This window comes from Squalius cephalus (genome assembly GCF_949319135.1).
Source record: "Squalius cephalus genome assembly, chromosome: 16".
Classification (NCBI taxonomy): Eukaryota; Metazoa; Chordata; class Actinopteri; order Cypriniformes; family Leuciscidae; genus Squalius; species Squalius cephalus.
Genome location: NC_137137.1, coordinates 7,192,710 through 7,213,968, shown reverse-complemented (window position 1 = coordinate 7,213,968; position 21,259 = coordinate 7,192,710). Strand labels below are relative to the sequence as shown.

At 37.8% G+C, this 21,259-nt stretch overlaps 1 protein-coding gene across 4 annotated transcripts in view; it reads left to right on the top strand.

The window, feature by feature from the left end:
* fibcd1a (fibrinogen C domain containing 1a) overlaps positions 1 to 19,410 on the top strand; it is a 158,687-nt gene extending 139,277 nt beyond the window's left edge. For all 4 annotated transcript variants that reach the window (XM_079897233.1, XM_079897232.1, XM_079897230.1 and 1 more), the window contains 2 exons: positions 6,000 to 6,179; positions 16,025 to 19,410. In XM_079897233.1, coding sequence (XP_079753359.1) covers positions 6,000 to 6,179; positions 16,025 to 16,287 — 443 coding nt within the window. In that variant the 3' untranslated portion in view covers positions 16,288 to 19,410. The remainder of the gene's footprint in view (positions 1 to 5,999; positions 6,180 to 16,024) is intronic.
* Positions 19,411 to 21,259: the final 1,849 nt, after the last annotated feature.

Genomic DNA, 21,259 nt, shown 5'->3' with positions numbered 1-21,259 from the left:
CTGCATTGATGTGAGGTGTACCTACAGATGTGTTTTCAATAGCACACAAACAGCTGTTCTGCTCTAGGTTTTACACCTCGTCCATTTTACCTCAGCTGTTTCCAAAGCGCTGTGCTCCTGTACCTTATTGAGGCTCGTATTTAATGCCCCGATCTGGCGTCTGACAGCGGAAGGTTCGTTGCGTATTCCGCCAGAATCCCTCTGGAGGATCCTGCAGGCGACAAGAGACACTTTTTTCGTTCTGAATATGTAAACAAGCGCTGCATCAGGTGTAATTAAATCCCTTTTCTTGATTTGCATATAATTGAGCTCAAGGCCCAAAAACGGATTTCACCGAGACAGCTTGCAGCGAGCGTTTCTTGTGCAGACGGGCTTTAGAAAATTAGCAAAATCGATATTGGTGCGGTCGACAGCGCCCACCTGTAAACAGCAGCTTTGATGCGGCACATTGGGAAGGGACGGGCATGTTAGGTGCGATGATTCATCCTGCAGAGAACTGAAGAAGTGCTGGATGCTGTGTCACTGCACTGGCAGGTGTTCAAAGCCCCGTACACCGTGACCTCGGGGCGCAATCGAATGTGTGAATTTCTGTTTTTATATATGCTATCGTGAGAGTGGAAAGCCCTGTACTGAACTCAAATCTCTCTCCTTCGTTTCTTGAATGCCTCGCTTTTGTCTGACAGGGCGCGGGGAACAGCCATGCGAGACGCATCTCATAGAATGGTTGCGGGGAGCAGCAGAGCCCTCACAGAAACGCAGATGGAGCAGCTTGATTAAAAATTAATAGCAGAGGACTGTTGCACGGGGAGAAAATGAGCGCAGCTCTTGGCCTGTCAGAAAGAAATCTGTCCTCCGCTGGCACGGCTCAACACGAGCCTCCGATTTCACCACTGCCTCACCTCCTCAAGTTCCTCAGTTTAGTTCTAATTGAAACACGAATTGGGCCTCCTTCAAAGAGGCAGCAGAAGAATTGAAACGTGAAATTAAGAATCTCAGAGTCCAGTGGTGACGCAACAAGTCATTTTACTGTTTAGATGCAATACGTGTCATTCTAAAATACCAGGGCAGGATCATGCACCATACAGAACTGAATTGACAATGAATTTTATATAATTTTAGATAGTTTTTTATATTCTGTTGCAAATTAGCTTTAGCTACAAGCACTATGATACATACATTGAATGGATGTTGTCCCAGTTTTATCTATGTGTATTGTATCTGTCCCTATAAAAAATAAAACATTAATTGTTTTGGATTGGAATTTGAAGGAAGTAGAACAAAAATGACTTGAAATTCTGAGAAATTCATGAAACTGTAATTTGTTTTAACTAAAAAAACAAAGTTTGTCAAGATAAACTTGGAATGTTAGTTTTGAAGGTTTTCACAAAAGTCTAAAAAGCCTTGAAGCTTGAAGATTTATAGGCCTGATTGATTGATTGATTGATTGATTGATTGATTGATTGATTCTCACCTAACATCTTTTGTGTTTTACAGAAAAAAGAAAGTCATAAAAGTTTAAAGCAAACACAAGGATGAATGAATGACAGAATTTTTGGTTGAACTAACCCTTTAATGCCAACTATTTAATGTAGTCATTCAGGCCCGACATGAAGCCTTTCAAAGTTAAACGGCACTTCAAAGTAGCTTTCACAGAACAATTGATTAATTACTACCTTCTACACCTTAGCACTTCATAGTAATTCAGGGCAACATGTTCGCTGTTTTATATATCTCTAAGAAATTATTGTTACTTGGGTTGAGTGAGTCTCTTGAGATTTAATTAAAGTCCTGGATGTAATTATGTAAATTCAGAGGAAATCCACAGTTTAAACATAACTACGGTACTTACATTTCAAAGATTTCTGTTTGATGTCAGAGCATGTTAAATTTCATGCCTGGAGATATGTAAATGTTCATTCCAATAGCCAAAAGACATTCTCCCAAATTTGACTCCTTAGAGTGAAAAATATGAAGCTGTGTTTTATAGACAATATACAGAACGAACAGAATTACATTAAACTGATAAACTCTTGACAAGTGCATCTTTTCAGATGATGCTTAATTATTCAAACATTTCTCATTTTGTAATCATTCTATCCTCTTTTGTGGGGGGTCTGTGAGGAGAGGAGGAGAAATTAGAAAGAAGGTATTTTTTGTAAGCGCAAGAAAAACGTCTAACACGTTACAACTATTAAAAAAAGCTATGTCATCACAAGATAATAGATATTTGGTGCTTAGACAACATGGCCCATCAAGGCTGTGGAAGTGATATGATGAAAGGTTGAGGGGTTTGTGTTTGATTTTGTTGTGTGGACATAGACGAATGTCAGATCCACTGTGGAGCGAGGTCCTCCCCGCAGGGCTTTCAGGCGGCAGTTTCGGCGGTAATCAATGCTTCCCAAAAACAGATCAAACTGTCTTTGTGTCAACAACACTAGAAGCTATATGAAGTCACCCTGGTATGTTATTGCCTCCATATCCAACTCATCCAACATGTGATTTACAGCAGTCATTCTCAATAGGTTTTGCTTCAGGAAGCAGATTTTATATATAGTGGCAACTCAACACAGTGCCAAAACACACACTGCTGCTGTTGATTATTGCTGCTACTGGTGCTGCAGAGCAAGTATGGACTTGCTACTGCTAATAGGTACACAGACAGTAAGATGCTGCTGCATAATCAAATACACAAATCTCGTAGCAGATCTAGGCAGGTGGAGCTGGGGGAGGTGGAGGGTTTCAGTGGATTGCGAGCCTACAGCAAACGCTGAATCAGACTATTTAAATGTTGATCAGCAATCTCATTGGTTGCTGGATCAGCAGAGGCAAATCGGCTTGTGCCATGCGATAATAATGTGATTGCTTGCAGATTGCATGTAAAGGACCTTTGTATGATACAGAAAACAGTATCATTTCATTTTAATAGATCACTGCCATAAAAACTCTGTTTAAAATGTTGTTGTTTGTTTTTAAAGCTCTTAATGATCAAGCTCCCTTATATATTAGAGATCTTCTTACTCCTCTTGCACACACTAGATCTTTAAGATCTTCAGACAGGGCTCTTTTATCTATCCCTCGCTCCCGTCTAAAATCTAAGGGAGATAGAGCCTTTGCTGTTGCCGCCCCATGCCTTTGGAACCATTTGCCTCTGGACATCCACCTTGCACCTTCAATTGCTATTTTTAAATCTAAATTGAAAACTTATTTTTATTCCCTGGCATTTTAATTATCTCCTGATGCTGTTTCTGTCTGTTCGGTTTGGTTATTTGTTTTTACTTTGTTCAGCACTTTGGATAGCCCTGCTATGTTTAAATGTGCTATATAAATAAAATTGACTTACTTACTTATAAAAACTAAAACAGGGTACATTGCAAGCTTGTTGACTATACTTATCAAAGTGAAGAAAGGTTGATACTTATCAAATACTTTGATACTTATCAAAGTACTGTCAGGTTTAGATCATATCGTGCAAAACCATAGGAAGATGGGTCTCGTATCAGGTTATCTGGAGCCATTTGAAACCCCCGACCAGGTGAAGATAATCATACGCACATTAGTTTTTAGATGAAGAACAGCACAGCCAGCCCTCTGTCTTTAGCACGCCTGTTCTGATAGATCGCACCTCTGTGTAACATTTCTGGGTCCCTGGGTTGAAACAGAAATGACCTTCGAGTGCAAATGGCCTATCCATTTAGTCAGCGCAGAGACCATTAGAAGGGTGCTGGTGCTTAATAGAGCCTGATGTTGCGCTCGGCTGCTGCTGGAACGGTACCACACCAGTCCCCCACCATTCAAAGCCATCATAACCGTCTCTGTTATTATGCCAATATCATTTGAACAAATGTTAGTCTATTCTGCAGGACTGCAGGGAGGCAGATAGACTGCTGCTTCTCACCCAGGCTATCATGTAGCTTTAGGTTCAAAGTGTGGGGAGCATTTCAGATGCCAATGGGTGAATCTTAAAAGATGTAGCAGCCAAAAATAGACTTTATAAACTTAAACAAAAATGTGAAATTTTCCCTTGGCAACTAACTAAAAATATGTTGAAGTTGAAGTACTAAAATTACTAAAACTAAAAATACTAAAAATAAAGCCAAATACAATGTATTTTCTTTAAAAAATCAAAAGCTAATAAAAATGCTAAAATAAAAAAAAAAATTAAAAAAAAGACTAATTCAAATATAACTATACACTGTATATATATATTAACTTGGTACAGCATGCACTAATTAATCCCAATAAGTTTTAGTATTTTGACAACTTTTCTTTTTAGATGGCATCATGAATCCCTCTTACTTTTCAATCCCTCCCTTCAAACGACTCTGTTTTGATACATAACGGCCACTTTTCATTATCCAATCCTGATTAATAAGATAAAGTCCCACCCTATTTTTTTCTCACTGAATATCTTGTTTCACTCTGAAATTTGCAAGTTTATGCAAAGAAATGGGTTGTGAATGGCTCCACGTTGACTCAAAAACAATATCTCAGTGCCATTGCTAATGTTAATAATTGTTATAAACCATAGCTCTTTTTTTTTTGTAGATATCTAATGGCTGTTGAACATCTGTTAGGCACAGTGTGATGCTTTTTAAGCAGCACATTCTGTTTAGCAAATACAGCAAATAAGTAGCAGGGTGTTAGGTGAATGTTTATTCACCTAACACCCTACCCAAACATGCGCTGCGGTCCACAACAGCTGAAGACCAGCAGCAAGCTACGATTAGACCTAGCAAAACTCTGCTGTATTGATTTTCTGTCCTGTGGGTGCAACGCACATGCCAGTGAACGGGCTACAAAGGGAATTCATTTGTAGGCAAGCACATTAGTCTCCTGTCAAGCACCTCTCCTCCTCTGTGTGAAAACTGGGTGGAATATTAAGAGCAGAACTTACTAGAATCTGGGTCTCCCGTTGAGATATTGATCCCAGGAAGTAGACCAGAGTCCTTCAAGTCGGTCTTAGCTAAGAATGAGAAGTTATGTCTCTAGCAGACCCACCTCTCTGAGGAAGAAGACGTGCATTTTGCGCTTTCAGATTCTCAATGTTGCATCTCTTACTATAGAACTTTGCTATGAATGTTGCAGTGGAATCTTAAAGTTCACTGCTAGTTCTTTTCATGTTAGAGTAAGAAGTTTGAAAACAAATAACCCAGTCACAGGGGTTAGCCAATAGAGTTAAAGTACAAGGAATGACAATCTCAATGCTAATTGGCTAATGGTTTCACTAGTATCAAGACTATAAAGGCAGCAGACTAGGGAAATATAGGCATATATATATACTGTAACCACTGTTCCTTTAACTTTGAACTTGCGAACTTTGGTTCCAACGGTGTCTCTAGGAACATTTAGTGCCTTTGCTATCTTTTTGTATCCTGTTCCTTGTTTGTGAAGGGTGATGATATCTTGTCCCTTTTTGGACCATTCTTTTGACTTAGCCATATTTCTAACATGCAGTCAAACGTGACACGCAACAAAACTAGCCAGTTCAGATATTTCATGTGCTCTAGCTCAAGCACACCTGCTGCAACTAATGAAGCCCTTGATTAGTTGCATCAGGTGGGCTTGACACAACACCTGTTTTGAAGATTTGTGTTGTTGTGAGGGATTGTATGCAGGCGGTTGAATAATTTTGAGACTGCAGAAGGGGAAAACACTTGAAAAATTTGTTGTGTTGAGCTATTTCAATTACTTTTGTTTGATTTCCTCATTGCAAACAGCTGGAAGTCTGTCAAATTTGCCAATAAACCTGATTTGCAATGGGGGTTGAATAATTTCAATTACAACTGTGTATATATATAATGCACACATTTCTATCCCTCTAGCAGTCCCAAATAGAATTGCCCAAAATGTATTTTATTAATAACAAGCAACATGATTTGAGGTATCAATTATGTCTGCAGCACAAGCTGGTCACCCAAACACTCTTTCCACACTCTTTATGTTCAAATAAATCTCATCTGCACATTTTTTCATGAACTTAATCTAAATTTCTTTTTCAGGCATGAAACGAATCCATGCACTTACCATTCAAGCCAACTATGAGCTGAGGATTGACCTGGAGGACTTTGAGAACAGTACATCCTTTGCGCAGTATGGCTCTTTTGGAGTGGGTTTGTTCTCTGTTGACCCAGACGAGGATGGCTACCCACTGAGCATCGCAGACTACTCCGGCACTGCAGGTATGATTCACACTATTCTGCCTTTGACCGAGAGTTCCTGTGCTTACCTGCAGCGTGTAGCCAAAAATTATTACATTTATTGAGAAGGCAGAGGTCTCGCAGAAAACCATAGGTCATAGTGTCCTGCTTTTAAAGCTCTGTATTCTTAAGACATCCTGCACAACAGCCGTTCAATTGTGGACCTGCATCGATGCCCTGAGCCAAAGTTAACGTCAGGTTTTATAGGGAGCCTCAGGTAAATGCTGGTAAAAGTTCTTTAGCTGATATGTAGTCCTGCCTAGACAGACTTTTGACAGATTGTCTGGCCATCAACATCCACTTTAGACCATGACAGACAATTTAACTGACATGGAAGGTGTCAGAAATTCTATTTGTTTTATGTTTATGTTTTTCCATTTAGGGACATAAATCAGAAATGTCAGCGGTCTTTGCAAATGTTTGCACAGGAAAAACATAGCAAAAAATGAACATAGAAATTTGCATAAAATTATGAATTTATGATCCGAATTACTGTACATTTACTTTTTAAACATACATAAATACATTAGTTTTTAGGCCAGTATAGGTAAAAATCACATTTTATACTAAAATAAAATTTCTTTAGTAGAGACTAGTTTATTTTCCTTTATTAGACTATGCAAACAATAAATGCGTTTTTACCAGATTTAGTGTATTTAGTCTAACTTGTATGTTTTTGTTGTGCTGGCTGGTGTAGCTATATTTAATGACTTCTGATGAGGTCCACATGGTTCCTTTGCTTTAGTCCATGCAGCCGTTCCTTTTCCATGCAGTCGTCATCAGCTGAAAAATACCTCTCTAAAAACTTCCACGAAGAAAAACGTTCCTAGCAAGCGTATATTACAGCTGACTTTAGTAACCCGGATGAGCCTGTGTTATCTTTTTTTTAGCAGATGTTATTGGGGAATAACATACTGCTGGATGGCGCAATTGACCAAATGAGGTATTCCACAGAGCCGTGTAATATATATATATATATATATATATATATATATATATATATATATATATACGTATATATACAGTGCCCTCCACAATTAATGGCACCCCTGGTAAATATGATCAAAACTGGCTGTGAAAAATAAATCTGCATCGTTTATCCTTTTGATCTTTCATTCAAAAAAATTGCAAAATTCTAACCTTTCATTTAAGTAAAAGAATTGAGTGTGGGGGGGAAATCACATTATGAAATAAATGTTTTTCTCCAAAACACGTTGGCCACAATTATTGGCACCCTTTTATTAAATACTTTTTGCAAACTCCTTTTGCCAAGATACCAGCTCTGAGTCTTCTCCTATAATGCCTGATGAGTTTGGAGAACACCTGACAAGAGATCAGAGACCATTCCTCCATACAGAATCTCTCCGGATCCTTCAGATTGCCAGATCCATGTTTGTGCTTCTTCTCTTCAGTTCAGCCCACTCATCAGGTCAGGGGACTGGGACGGTCATGGCAGAAGCTTCATTTTGTGCTCCGCAACAAATTTTTGTGTTGATTTTGATGTTTGTTTTGGATCGTTGTCCTGATGGAAGATCCAACCACGGCCCATTATAAGATTTCTAGCAGAAGGCATCAGGTTTAGATTTTTTATCTGTTGATATTTGATAGAATCCGCGATGCCATGTATCTGAACAAGAAGTCCAGGACCTCCAGCAGAAAAATATGCCCACAACATTAAAGATCCAACGGTATATTAAATTGTACACATGGGGTACTTTTTATCCTTGTGTTCACCAAACCCATCTAGTGTGTTTGCTGCCAAAAAGCTATTTTTTTAGTCTCATCTGATCACAGAACCCTGTGCCGTTTGAAGTTCCAGTCGTGTCTGACAATTAAATTTGCTGGAGTTTGTTCTTGGAGGAGCGAGGAGGATTTTTCTTGAAACCCTCCCAAATAACATGTGGGGATGTAGGGTTTTTTTATTTAATTTTTTTGGCTTTCTGACCCCAAGACTCAACTAATCTCTGCAGTTCTCCATCTGTGATTCTTGAAGAGTCTTTGGCCACTCAAACTTTCATTCTCGCCGTGCATTAAGACAATATAGACACACGTCCTCTTCCTGGCAGATTCGTAACATCTTTAGTTGACTTCTTAATTATTGCCCTGATGGTCAAAATGGGGATTTTCAATTCTTTAACTATATTGTCTTACAGCCACTTTCTATTTTGTGATGGTCAACAATCTTTTGCTGCGCATCAGAACTATATTCTGTGGTTTTACTCATTGTGATGGATGATTAAGCGGATTTGGCCTTTGTGTTTCCTCATATTTAAACTCCTGTGAAACACGAAGTCATAGCTGAACAGTTTCATGTTCCTAGTCACCCTGGTGTACTAAAAAAGGTAAATATTAATGGGAATATACTTCAGAGATATTTTACTCGTAAAAAATTCTAGGGGTGCCATCAATTATGGCCAACGTGTTTTGGAGAAAAACATTTATTTATTTAAACAATGTGATTTCCCCCCACTTTCAATTCTTTTACTTCAATGAAAGGTTAGAATTTTGCAAATTTTTTGAATGAAAGATCAAAAGGATAAACGATGCAGATTTATTTTTTACAGCCAGTTTTGATCATATTTACCAGGGGTGCCATCAATTGTGGAGGGCACTGTATATATATATATATATATATATATGTGTATTTCTTTTCAACTTTTCTGTGTTTAAAACAAGCCCACATAAGCATAGACAGGAAATCCAAACTTAGTGGGCTGAATTGCACCCAGCAAAACAAAAAAGCTCAGCCTAGAATAGAAACTATCATGAGAATCACAAGACTAATTTAAAGTTTCCTGCCCTGTTGTCAGTGGCGTTCAGATATATTCCTGTGGCACGCAAAGCAACAGAGGCCACGGGTTATTGTCTGTGGCGAGGCAAAATGATGAGCAATTCTCAATGCTTCACCTGCGCTGTCGCCGGGGCCTCTTTTTAACGTTAATTGGGTCCCGCATTATATTATTCTCAGGTGTTTTTCCCCGAGCACTGCCCTCCACGCAGGGGCCGGACACGGGCGTGACCTTCGCAGTGTGCCGGAAAGGGCAGGGATAATGAAGCCGTAGAATACATCTATGGCATTCCAATAAAGCAGTCACTCGGCTTATTATGGGAGATGTAAACAAACACTCCTATTAACATAAATCAAGAGGAGAATACTGCATCCACGTGTCTAATTAGCAAGGCTGTCTTAAACATCCCCCGCTGGAGGAGTCATGCCACATTGATTCCCAATCTTATCAATTACATCTTGTTTGGACTCTTATGCCGCTGTCTCGATTAAAATGCATGCATGGTTGTTTAAAGCATTAATGTGTACATGAATGGTAGGTTGGACTGACCGTAAGCATTAAATCACATTTAGATTTTTTCGTCTGAGCTGTGCTTGCTCAAGTAGGAAACTTAGTTTTGAATAAAATGCTGGGAGAGATCAACACAGATCGAATGTTTTAGCACTATGAAATTAAACAGCCATTTTTTAAGAGTAAGCAGCAGTGTGGAACAAAACAAAAGCTAAAAAACCAAAGGACTAAACACCTAAACACACAACTTCACAGACCCAAAATGAGGTTTCTGGAGGGCAACATTGTGAGATGTCCTTGACACCTTTAATAATGGTTTGTCAAACATATAGCAAGTCCCTCCTCAGAGTCCAACCTTCACAGAAATTAGAAAAGGGAAAATTCTGACACAAGGTCAATGGTAAAAGGCACATTGCGGCCATAAAATCAAACGTGAAAACAATTGAATGCGGCAGGCAGCTCAAAATTCAAAAGCAGGATTTAAATTTATTCTCTTTTTATCACAAAGTATCCTTTTCTCTGATATTAATGAACTAGAAAAACTTGTTGATCATATCTGTGGGGCGGATACCTCGTATCTCCATATTTAATTTTCCTTTTATTTATTTTTATTAATCATTACTATTGGTCACCCTGTGGAAGCTTGTTTCCGCCATGGAATAAAAAAATGTAAAAGATAAGGGAATAGACTTTTTATCTCACAATTCTGACTTATTTTCCTCATACTTGCGAGTTTACATCTCGCAATTCTGACTTTTTTTTCTTAGAATCGTGTGTTATAAAGTCGCAGTTGCGAACTATAATGTCAGAATTGCGAGATATAAAACTGACTTTTTTTCTCATTTTCTCTATAACACACAATTGCGACTTTATATCACGCAATTCTGAGAAAAAATTATGAGATGTAAACTTGAAATTGTGAGAAAAAGTTTCAATGTTTTTATTCCATGGCAGAAATAAGCTTCCATATTACCCTTTGTGTTCATCTGTGGGTTTTTCAATGAAGTGCCGAACGCTGCTTGGACCGTCTCTGCATGTTTGCAATGTAAAGGTTAATAAAGAACTGGTTCTTTGAATAAGTACAGCGTTTTCATTACTCAAGATTTCATTACTCAGCATCTGCCTCCGATGGTCAAAAATCTCGTAACTCCATTTGAGTTTGATTTTGGCAAAATGTTAATATTCTAATGACACATGCAAGTGTCTGATCATGTATAAAGCCATAATATCAACTTTGACAACACAGTGTTTCATTATTTAAAAAATACAGTGTTTTTTTCCATTTTCAAAAGTAGCATATTTGAAGGGTACAAGGTTTCAGTTCAACAGCGATGTGATATAGCATTTGAGTAATAATACTATTTAAAAATGAATAAATAAAAAGTCACCTTTAATTATATATAAATATTTTTAAAAAGTGACTGTCATTATGAGTCACTGAATCATTGATTCGATTTCTGTTGTCGAAGCAAAAATAGACAAAGCAACATCTCGGTTACGTATGTAACCCTCGTTCCCCGAATTTTCGGTACGTTCGGACGTGACGTTGACCGTCACCGACTGAAAGGGAACTGGTTATATTGTGTTTAAAATATAAGTTATTCAATATTACCTTCTTTTTTATGGAACTGGTATAAAGAAAAGTCATGAAAAACGTTTTTTCATGAAAATCTTTTTCAAGTTTGAAGGTTTATAGGCCTTACGGATGGATGGAATAACATGCACTCATGAATTTATGCACTATAAGACTTGAAAAAATTTAAATAGTAAATATAATTACTTGTAACGCCTTGAAAATGTGCCAAAATATGTGGCATGCAAAACCACAGAGAATCTCATTCATCCGGGCCATTACTAAAAGGCTAAACCGTCCAAGTTACTTCTTCAGCAGACATCTAAAACTGTGCAGAGCAGCTGTCTGAAAGTGTTTTAGCGATTGTGCACTGATGCTGATTTACCGATTTGATATGACATTATTTCAATATGACAGTGCATCCCTGCGGAGATTTTGATGAGCCATACCCCAGAATCCTGTGTTTTTCATAAATTACTGTGATGTTTTTTGCAACTGAGATAAAACAAAACAAAAATCTTTTGGTGTAAAAGTGTTCCTCACGCACCCTGTCCTTGCATGCGAGAATGTTCATATCATAACTGCTTGCATATCATAACACAAGCGTGGTGTCTTTAATGCTACTTTGTTTAATGAAAGGCCTTTACGATAGCGTAGAGAAAGAACGCTCAGCCACAGCAGGGATCTCGGGGAAGAAATAATTACCTGAGATGAGTTTTTACACCCATGATGCCCTGATCTCGGTAAACACTTTGAGTACTAATACAGTGCCAACTTCAAAGCATGCTAATGACAGTTTTGCAAGTGCACAGAAATGTTTTCACTACCATTAGGGAGGCCAGAGTATGAAGCGAAATTGCATGTGAGCGTTTGATTATTTTGTAACAATGCTTGTCCAAGTAGAGGAGTGTATAATTTCTCTCTGATGTTACAGTGTTTTTCGGCATTTATGCGATTATGTATTCATGCGCATACCTAATGACTCGTATCGCCCTCCTGAGTGGGTCTGTCTCAAGACATTTCAGAAAAGTCTGAGATGCACCTTCATGCAGATACACTCTACACACCCCCTCAAGTGCACAAATTGCGAGGTCTATTTTGCACAGAATCTGCAATTTACTGCAATGATTAATCATTTGGTTCAAGCAAATGAAAATTTTTTCCAGCATTGTTTGTATGATTGGGGATTCTTGAAATTGAACACTATGAATCTTGCAACATACTAGTATTACAGAGGCAGTTGGTGAAGATTTGCTTATATAAAGAGTGAAGGATTTCCTGCCAGCAGCTTTCCCTAACTAAGTTTGTTAGCTAGTTTCCAAAGCTTGTTAGGCTGGCCTATTTGAATGGTTTTCAAGTGGTTTTGGTCATTTTTCAGCAGGTTAGACTGGTACCAGGTACACCAGCTTAAACTGGTTAAAACTGACCACAGCGAACCAGTGTTCAAATTGTTTTTTAGAACATGATAGTTGTTACTGTTGACCAACATGGCTGAACCGTGTAGGCCATCTAGACCAGCTTTTTGTTCTGACCAGCAAATGACTGTAAATAGCTAGCTTGAGACCCATCTTAAAAGGACAGCCCACACTAAAATAAAAATTCTGGCATAATTTACTCACCCTCATGTCATTCCAAACCAGCATGACTTTTTTTTTTATCTGTGAAAGAAAATGTTGGTAACCAAACAGTTTCGGTTCCCATCCCCTTCCATTACATGGATGTCAATTGGAACCGAAACGGTTTGGTTGTCAATGTTTGTTTTTCAAAATTAGTTTGACAGAAAAAGAAAAAACGGCATGATGGTGCTTACAGTCTAAAATGGTAAAGTCTTAGCCGGTTTAAGCAAGCTGGATTCTCATCTTAGACCAGCTTGAAACAGCCAAAGACCATAAATGACCATCTTTTAACCTTTTAAACCTGCTAAAACCATGTAAAGCAATCTCCTGTAGCGTTTTTCTGCTGGTAATCTCCACAGCTGTTCACTGGGTCTCCTTTCACAGTCCAGATGCTGTCATTTTATACCCCTATCATTCTGCTGATTCGTTATCTGCTAGACCACAATGATGAATCTATGAGGCACCAGAAACAAGTTTATGATGTGTAACACACTTTACAATATGACAAAACGCCATCAATTGGATCTCCTTTGTCCCAATAAAAAGGCTATCACGATACATGTTGCAGCAGAATTAGAGTCAGAGGAAGAGGACAGGAGAAGGGTTTTACTGCAAGGCTGGCAATAAAAAGCTGATCTTGTCAGCGTGGCCGGGCCCAGTGGAGCCGGGCGGTATGGAGGCAGGAAACTGGCATTAGATTAGCCTAGCAGCACACTGCAACATTACGTCCCTGAGACATACATCACAGAGCTTAATAAGGGCACATTAGCGGCAACGCGTTAAAACGCTCCCCTCTTTGGTTTCTGTCTCTCTCCAAATCACAAGCAGAGCAAGCAATCTCAATATGCAGATGTAAACATGCTAAGCTTATTGTGAAATGTGTGTCCAATTTATGTTTTACTGCTCAAAATATTAGCATATAAGCAGTTTTAGCATCCCTATTCTAAGCTATTTGATTGAATTGAAAGCTATAAAAAGCAAGCATAAATGCATAAATGTAGGCTATGCTACAGTATATATTATGTACATAAAAGTTTTAAATACACTACCATTCAAAAGTTTGGGGTCACTTTGATTTTTAATGTTTTTGAAAGTCTCTTGTGCTCACTAAGGCTGCGTTACTTTGGTAGAAAATTGAGTAAAACAGAAATATTGTGAAATATTATTACAATTTAAAATAACTGATTTCTAGTTTAATATATTTAAAAAATGTAATTTATTCCTGTGATGAAACACTGAATTTTAAGCATCATTATTCCAGTCTTTAGAGTCACATGATCCTTCAGAAATCAGTCTAATATTTCTTAATATTATCAATGTTTTTTTTTTTTGGGAACTCTAAGGAACTAGAACTAGAACCTTGGCTCTACGCACCTGAAGAAAAAGGGTTTTTTTTTTTTGTTTGTTTTTTTGTCAATTTAGAGCGCAACAAATATATCTAATTACTTTTTTGGAAACTGTAATTATTTTTTATTTTTTTCAGGATTCTTTGATGAATAGAAAGTTCAAAAGAACAGCATTCGTTTCAAATATAATTTGTATGTTTCCATGTAAAAGCCTTCACTGTCACTTTTAATCAATTTATTGCATCCTTGCTGACTGAAAGATTTTTTTTTTTTTTTTTAAATGACTTCAAACTTTTGAACAGTAGTGTATTAACATTACATTATAAAACACATTTTCAAGCACAGGATGGTTTAAATCACTAAATTTTAAATGATACAATACAAAAAACACAAGCACAAAGCATTGTTTTCTTTCAAATGTAAGAGACATTATACATGTATCCCATTACAGTTACAATATTTAATTGAAATACTTTAGTCATCATTATTGCATTGCAGTTCTGTTGCACTCTATTTGCATGCTGGCTTTATAAAGGCAGGGACTCACCAAGCTGACGGTCGGCCGTCGGGCAATGTCGGGTAGTTTTTGTTCGTCAGTCGGCGTAGTTTTTTGGCTCTTGTTGTTTGACATCGTCAGGGTTTTTGGGCTGATTCAGCATGTTGAATTGGTATCGGGCCCCCTGTTAGAGAGAGAGAACTCAGATTGGAAGTTTCGGTTTCCATTTTTGAATGGCGAAAATAGACTATTGATACCTTCTGACATAGAAATTTACTTATACACGCAGAACGCAGATGCTAGTTGACGGTCGCCTTTAGTCCTTTTGGTGTGTTCAAGCACAGCCGACACAGCTGACGAGAGGCGACAACACAGTCGGGTTTCATCGCCGCTAGTTCTGACGTCGGCTTGGTGTGTCCCAGGCTTAAAATTTTAATAATAATAAAAAAAAGATCCTTAATGTCAATTGCAAAAATATTTGACAAAATAATTTATAATTTATAGGGATGCACAGAATCCAGATTTTTGGGGTTCGGCCGAATACCGAATGCACTGGTTAAGATTCTGCAGAATACCGAATCCTACTCCCATCCTCAGTCCATTAACACAGTAAACACATTAATGAAGTAAACAACATCCACAGCAGTGTATTTTTCATTTTATTTTATTTTAACTGTAAAAAAAAAAAAAAAGAATAGGCAACATTATGCCAGGATGTCAAGTGGGAAAAACTACCCCATCTCAAGATCCAATCAATACAACTCGTATTCTTTCGGATGTTTCATACGCAAATGTTTTAACAGTGGCGATGTTGTGTATTGTTTAGGCTCCTTGCCACAACGAGACAAATCGGCATTGCAAATTGAACATGTAGCTCGACTTGAATCGCCTTCTTTTGACTGAAAGTACTGCCAAACAACACCTTTCCATTTTCACTTTCTCACAGCTTACTGCATTCAAACGGTCCACCTACGTAAACACCTTCCCGTAATCAATGGCGGCGTGACGTCGACCAGCATAGTGCAAGCCTAGGATTCGGTTCGGTGGAAAAAAATTCTAAAGTTCGGCAGAAACCGAACCCCGTCAAAAAGCCCAATATTCGGCCAAATCCTGGATTCGGTGCATCCCTAATAATTTATAATAATTTAATTTTTCAAAATAATACAAAATTAAAAAATTGACATTTTACCTAATATTTGTGTATTTTTATGCTTGTTTTGAGGTTCCATTGATGCATTAGAAGGCAGCTGCTTATGTAGACTTTAGACAGCAAGGCAGCTCACTAGGTTTTGGAACATAACTTCTTTGTTGAAACCCTGTGTACTGCAGTTTCTAAACTTTCCATGATACGCATAAACAAAGACTTTGCGGTTGAGTGACTCACTTGTTCTTTTGTTTCTGTCTTTTTTCCTCACCGTCCCTGTCTATCACACGCTTCCACCCTTCCTCTGTCTCTCTCAATCTCTCTTTCCATCACGCATTGATCTGACGCTGCAGGCGACTCGCTGCTCAAACACAACGGGATGAAATTCACCACTAAGGACAAGGACAACGACCACTCTGAGAATAACTGTGCGTCCTTCTACCACGGCGCCTGGTGGTACCGCAACTGCCACACTTCCAACCTCAACGGACAGTACCTGCGCGGCCAGCACACCTCGTACGCCGACGGCATCGAGTGGTCGTCCTGGACGGGTTGGCAGTACTCGCTGAAGTTCACCGAGATGAAGATCAGGCCGACCAAGGAGGAGAATAAATGAGCGAGAACTAGAAAACTTGACTAGAACAACTCATATGATGGCTGTAGGTGTTAGAGACACTCGGTGCAGAAACGCAAGAACTTTCTAGCGACAACCTCTTTCTCATGTTTCTGTTTCTATCCATCTTTCAATCCCCGTTTTCCCACCATCTTGTAGTGTTCGTGCTAATGCCCAGTGGGCTGTTGTTTTTCTCTTGATCTGCTGTTCACATCTCTGAATATTATTATGACGAAGCATTGCAGGTATTGTCAAAAATGTACTAATGAAAAAAAAAACAGTAGTTGTTGTGTAAAAAAAAAAGAAAAGACAAAAAGAAAAAGAAAAAAACTTCTGTAGCTGTGAAATTTAGCAAGAATGTGTAGCTTTTCATAAAAAATAAAGACTTTTAACTCTTCTCAAACATCCGACAGAGAGGCAGCTTGTTCTATGTTATTTTCATCCAGTGCTTAATCAATAACTCGTAGTTAAACATGACAAGGTTGCTATTGGTGTGTCCAGCCACCGCTGTAATATCTGGGAGGTAACTACTTTTCCCCACATGTCGAGTAAATATGTTATTGACCACCAGGGATGCTCAAAGAGAATATGTGTCACAGTGGTGGCTTTCAGAGTGATGGGCCAATACAGGCACATTTTTCACTCTTGACAGGTCAGTCGGTGGAAGGTTTATCAATGGAGAAGCTAAACGTCTCTCAGAAAACACAGTAACCCTTTGGTGTTACTGCCGATTAGCAGAGTGTTAGATTTTATCTTATGCACAGTAGGTCGGGTTCACCTGAAATCCCAGTGAGATGGATTGACGGAGCTTAAGGCTTAATCTCGGAGGAGATCTGAGAAGTGAACTTGGGTTGAACTGCTTTTATTGTTATGAACAGACTGACTCTTCTGTTTTTATTGTCAGATCCACCTGGAGATCGTTTCAGTAGCTTATTCGGTAGCTCATCGGTTTGCCACCAATATATTCTCATGCATTCATTTAATGTCATTTGTTTGAGATAAATTGGGAAATTTCTGAGATAAAAAGGAATAGTTTACCCTAAAATGGGTCAAGATCTAAATTACATTTAGGCATTTTAAAGCACACCTATTTTATTATATTGTAGCAAGTAGCAAATGCTTTGACATAGCTTGATTTGCTTCGGAGGCTCCTAAAAGTGTAAAATGGAATTAGCAAATACAACAGTTCAATAGATTTTCAGCGACTCTTTCTGCACGTCATATCATTATGCCAGTAGGTTGGGGGCAAATGACTGTATTTATGGGTGAATTATTGACTCAAGTGAGTAATGGATCATAGAATGTTCAAATACACTGATTCATTCGAGAATGAAAGAAATGGCTGACTGAATTGTTGAATCGTTTACTCAAACACTTTGTTCATAAATGCTGATTCATACAAGAACGGATCAAGTGTCTCTTTATGAGTGAATCACTGAATCATTCACTCACCTGATCTGTTCAAAATAATGAATAATTCAGGAAGAAACACTACCCGCCGCTGTTGCGGGTTTCATATTTCAGATGGATCTATTTTCATTTGTGAAGCAAAAGTACACAAAGCATATGACAATACTGTCAAAAATGCAATTTACTCAGTATAATCTTCTTGTTTATTGAACTGTTGTATCAAATCATGAGGGTGAGTAACTGATTGAACTGATTTTGGCGTTAACTAATGTTGCTTCTCTTTGTATTTGTTTGCTTTTTTATCTATACAGACTTGACTCACTAACTTTCTCTTTTCTATTTAATTTATGGCACTGACAATGAGCATATGTTTCCTTTTATTAATTTACTTTTGTTGTTATGTGTGTTTGTATTAGTCTTGATAACACAATACTGAACATGTTTTATTTGTATACTAATGCCATTTATTGTGCGATGTCCATGTTAACTAAGATGACCCAGTGTTTAGAATGTGAAAATCGGTTTCATAACTTTATTTGTATCTTCATATTTGATGTGATTGTACATTGATTATCCTGTCAAAGATGAACATAGTCTGCACTTTAAACAACAACATCAAAATAGTCATTTCTGTTTCGAAATGTTTTACAATCACTTTTATATCTATATTGGATGGAAATCAAAGAAATAGTTTTATGAATCAAAGGATAACTTATCCCTCAGAGTATTTTAAGAATGCGAAGCATTTCAATATCAACCTGCTTTATTGATCAAATGTTTATCTATGCTCAAATGGCTAACTTATCGTATATACTGCAATGCCAACCCCTACTGAAAAACCAATTCACCAACGTCAAAGGAACTCAAAACTACAACAGAGCAAACAGCTGTCACAGCCCAACCCAAACTGATGCGTTTTGATCAAGTTTGTGACACATTCTCGCTCAATAAAGAGAACTGCAGGCATTTCTGTGAGGTGAAATTGTTTAAGATGAACGCCGCTATGCAGATTGACTTTCACGGTCAATTCCCTCTGGAAACTGTAGGAGGGATTTCTATGCTCCAGCTGTCCTAGCATGCACATTCAAAATAAAGTGAAAACGCCAATAAAATACATCCCCGCACCTCATCATGCCATGTTTTTCTTGCTCTCCACAGGTATATTCAAATAAATTTGATGTAGAAATGTGAAATGTGGTCCGCAATGAGAGAGACTGGTTTTGTCGCGCTAAAGGACAGAACGTGTGACAGCTACAGCTTTTGGGGAAATACAGATTCTCAGTTCGTGGCCCCTAGTTGCTCTCTGTGAACTTCTTGGAACTCAGGAACCCCTGCCGATGGCCTCTCAAACTACACCTGCCTGCTGATAGCGCTTGCCAGTCATCCATGTAAATAATTTAACCGTGAAATTGAGCATGTCTTGCAGTATAACAACACCCCAGGATGACAAGAGGATGTTTTCCCTCTTTTACACACATTGCTCTTCCTAACATCCCCCAAACCTTCAAACCCATCATTTGTGACCAGCTATGAAAGCGAACGCAGATCTACTGTATACAATTTAACACTTGGTACGCTCTGCTGTGAATTACAATGGACTCGATTTCAATTTCTAGCCATTTTTTATGGTCTTGTATTAGCAGTTTTTTTTCTTGTTGTTGATCATTAAAATGTGTTTCATGTTCACAGTGACATTTAATAAACATCCACAGTTTCTAACATACTTGCTTTCGGTGTGACAAGCATTTCAAAGAAAACAAATTCCTCCTTAGCAGTTTGGGAGTGAACGTCAGCTGAGGTCAGCTCATTTGACTAGGTAGGCCAATAATAAATCCTTAGGGAAATCTTCTGTTAATGTGAATATTGTGACACATCACATTTGCCTTGCTTTTAAATATTTGGCAAGAGTGCCAATCTCAGGCCCAGATAGCATAATGAGGCTCTCAGCTGATGAATGTTTAAATGGAAGAAAGGAGAGATTTCACCTTTTTATGTGACTCTCATGGAGCATGGAGAGGAAAATGGTTAATATCCAGCAATCATGCAACATTCATTTTCATAAGGCGACAGCAGCCTATTTTTTTAACATTTTATTTTATTTCCTAATATAACTGTGTTACCTGACGTATATGACTGGATATAAATCTGAAAAATAGTTTTAAGACCCATTACTTTTTTTTAAAGCATTAGCGGCACAAATGGTACCTATGCTTGGTGAACTATTAGCTAACATAATATAGTATGAAAAGTAACTAGTTCTAAAATGTCTGTATCCACCAAGGATGGTGACATTCCATTTTGGATTTCCACCTCAGAAATATTAACCTTCTTGATTCAAATTAAAATGCAACATTTTGTCATTTGTTGAATTGATATTAAAGTCACTGTGGTATGTTATTAAATGATTTAAAAATATATATTTCTTAAAATTGACACCTAGAAAGTGACATCACTAGGACCCTATTATATTTATTTAGCTCATCCTTATAAGCCAGTTCATGGAAAGTACTCATGGAAAGTTTTTAAAGGTTACTAGCTCTGCAAAGGGAAACTTTACACCAATTTATATTTAAATGGTAGAGAGTCTGCCAATGCCCCTTGTTAAAAAAAACAACACTAAAAAAATCCAATATGCAAAGGTTTTACTCTTTCTCAGATCGTTTTTTCCCCCATCTCATTTATTCTTTTAATTTGTTCTAAATTGTTAATTTTCTTTAAGATCTATATACCATTCAAAAGTTTGGGGTTGGTAAGATTTTTTAAAATAGTCTCTAATGCGCACTAAGGCTGCATTTATTTGAACAATAATTACAAAAAACAGCAATATTGTGAAATATTACTAATTAAAACAGGTGTTTCCTATTTTCATATATTTAAAAATGTAATTTATTTGTGAAATCATTCTAATATGCTGATTTGGTGCTCAATGTTGAAAATAGTGATGCTGTGTAATATTTTTGTGAAAAGCTACATTTTAATTTTTCTCTGATTAATAGAAAGAGAGCAGCATTTATTTGAAATCTTTTGTAACATAAACATCCTTACGTCACTTTTGATCAATTTTATGCATCCTTGCTAAATAAAAGTATTAGCTGCTATAAAAAAATCTTACTGATGTTCTATATATTCTTGATTCTTGTTTTGTGAGATTCTCTCATGTAATTCTCATATGTACAGTGTATGTGGTGAAAGTTTGTAAGAGAATGACTCTGCAGGTCTAGATTCCAAGAACAGTTGCAGTATCCGTGTTGCAGGAACTGTTCGAATGAAGTGCATCTACTCAGCAGAACTCAAAATCAAAACCAAGTGAAGGATGCATCAGAAGCGAGAGGCGTGCTGATGTAACACTTCAGATATTCAACACTCAGCAAGCCATAAACACATCTGGCTCCTTATCTCCTTCCTCCAATATCCTTAACACCCATACTCGTCTTCCACCCAGACAGATTTACAGAAGATGCTGCCCTAAACTTCGCCTCTCTGTTTCCAGCACACTAGACGTTGTCATTTGGGGCCTCCCAAACAGCCAGATCGATAAGGCCCATCGCATTTTAAGCTTTTGCAT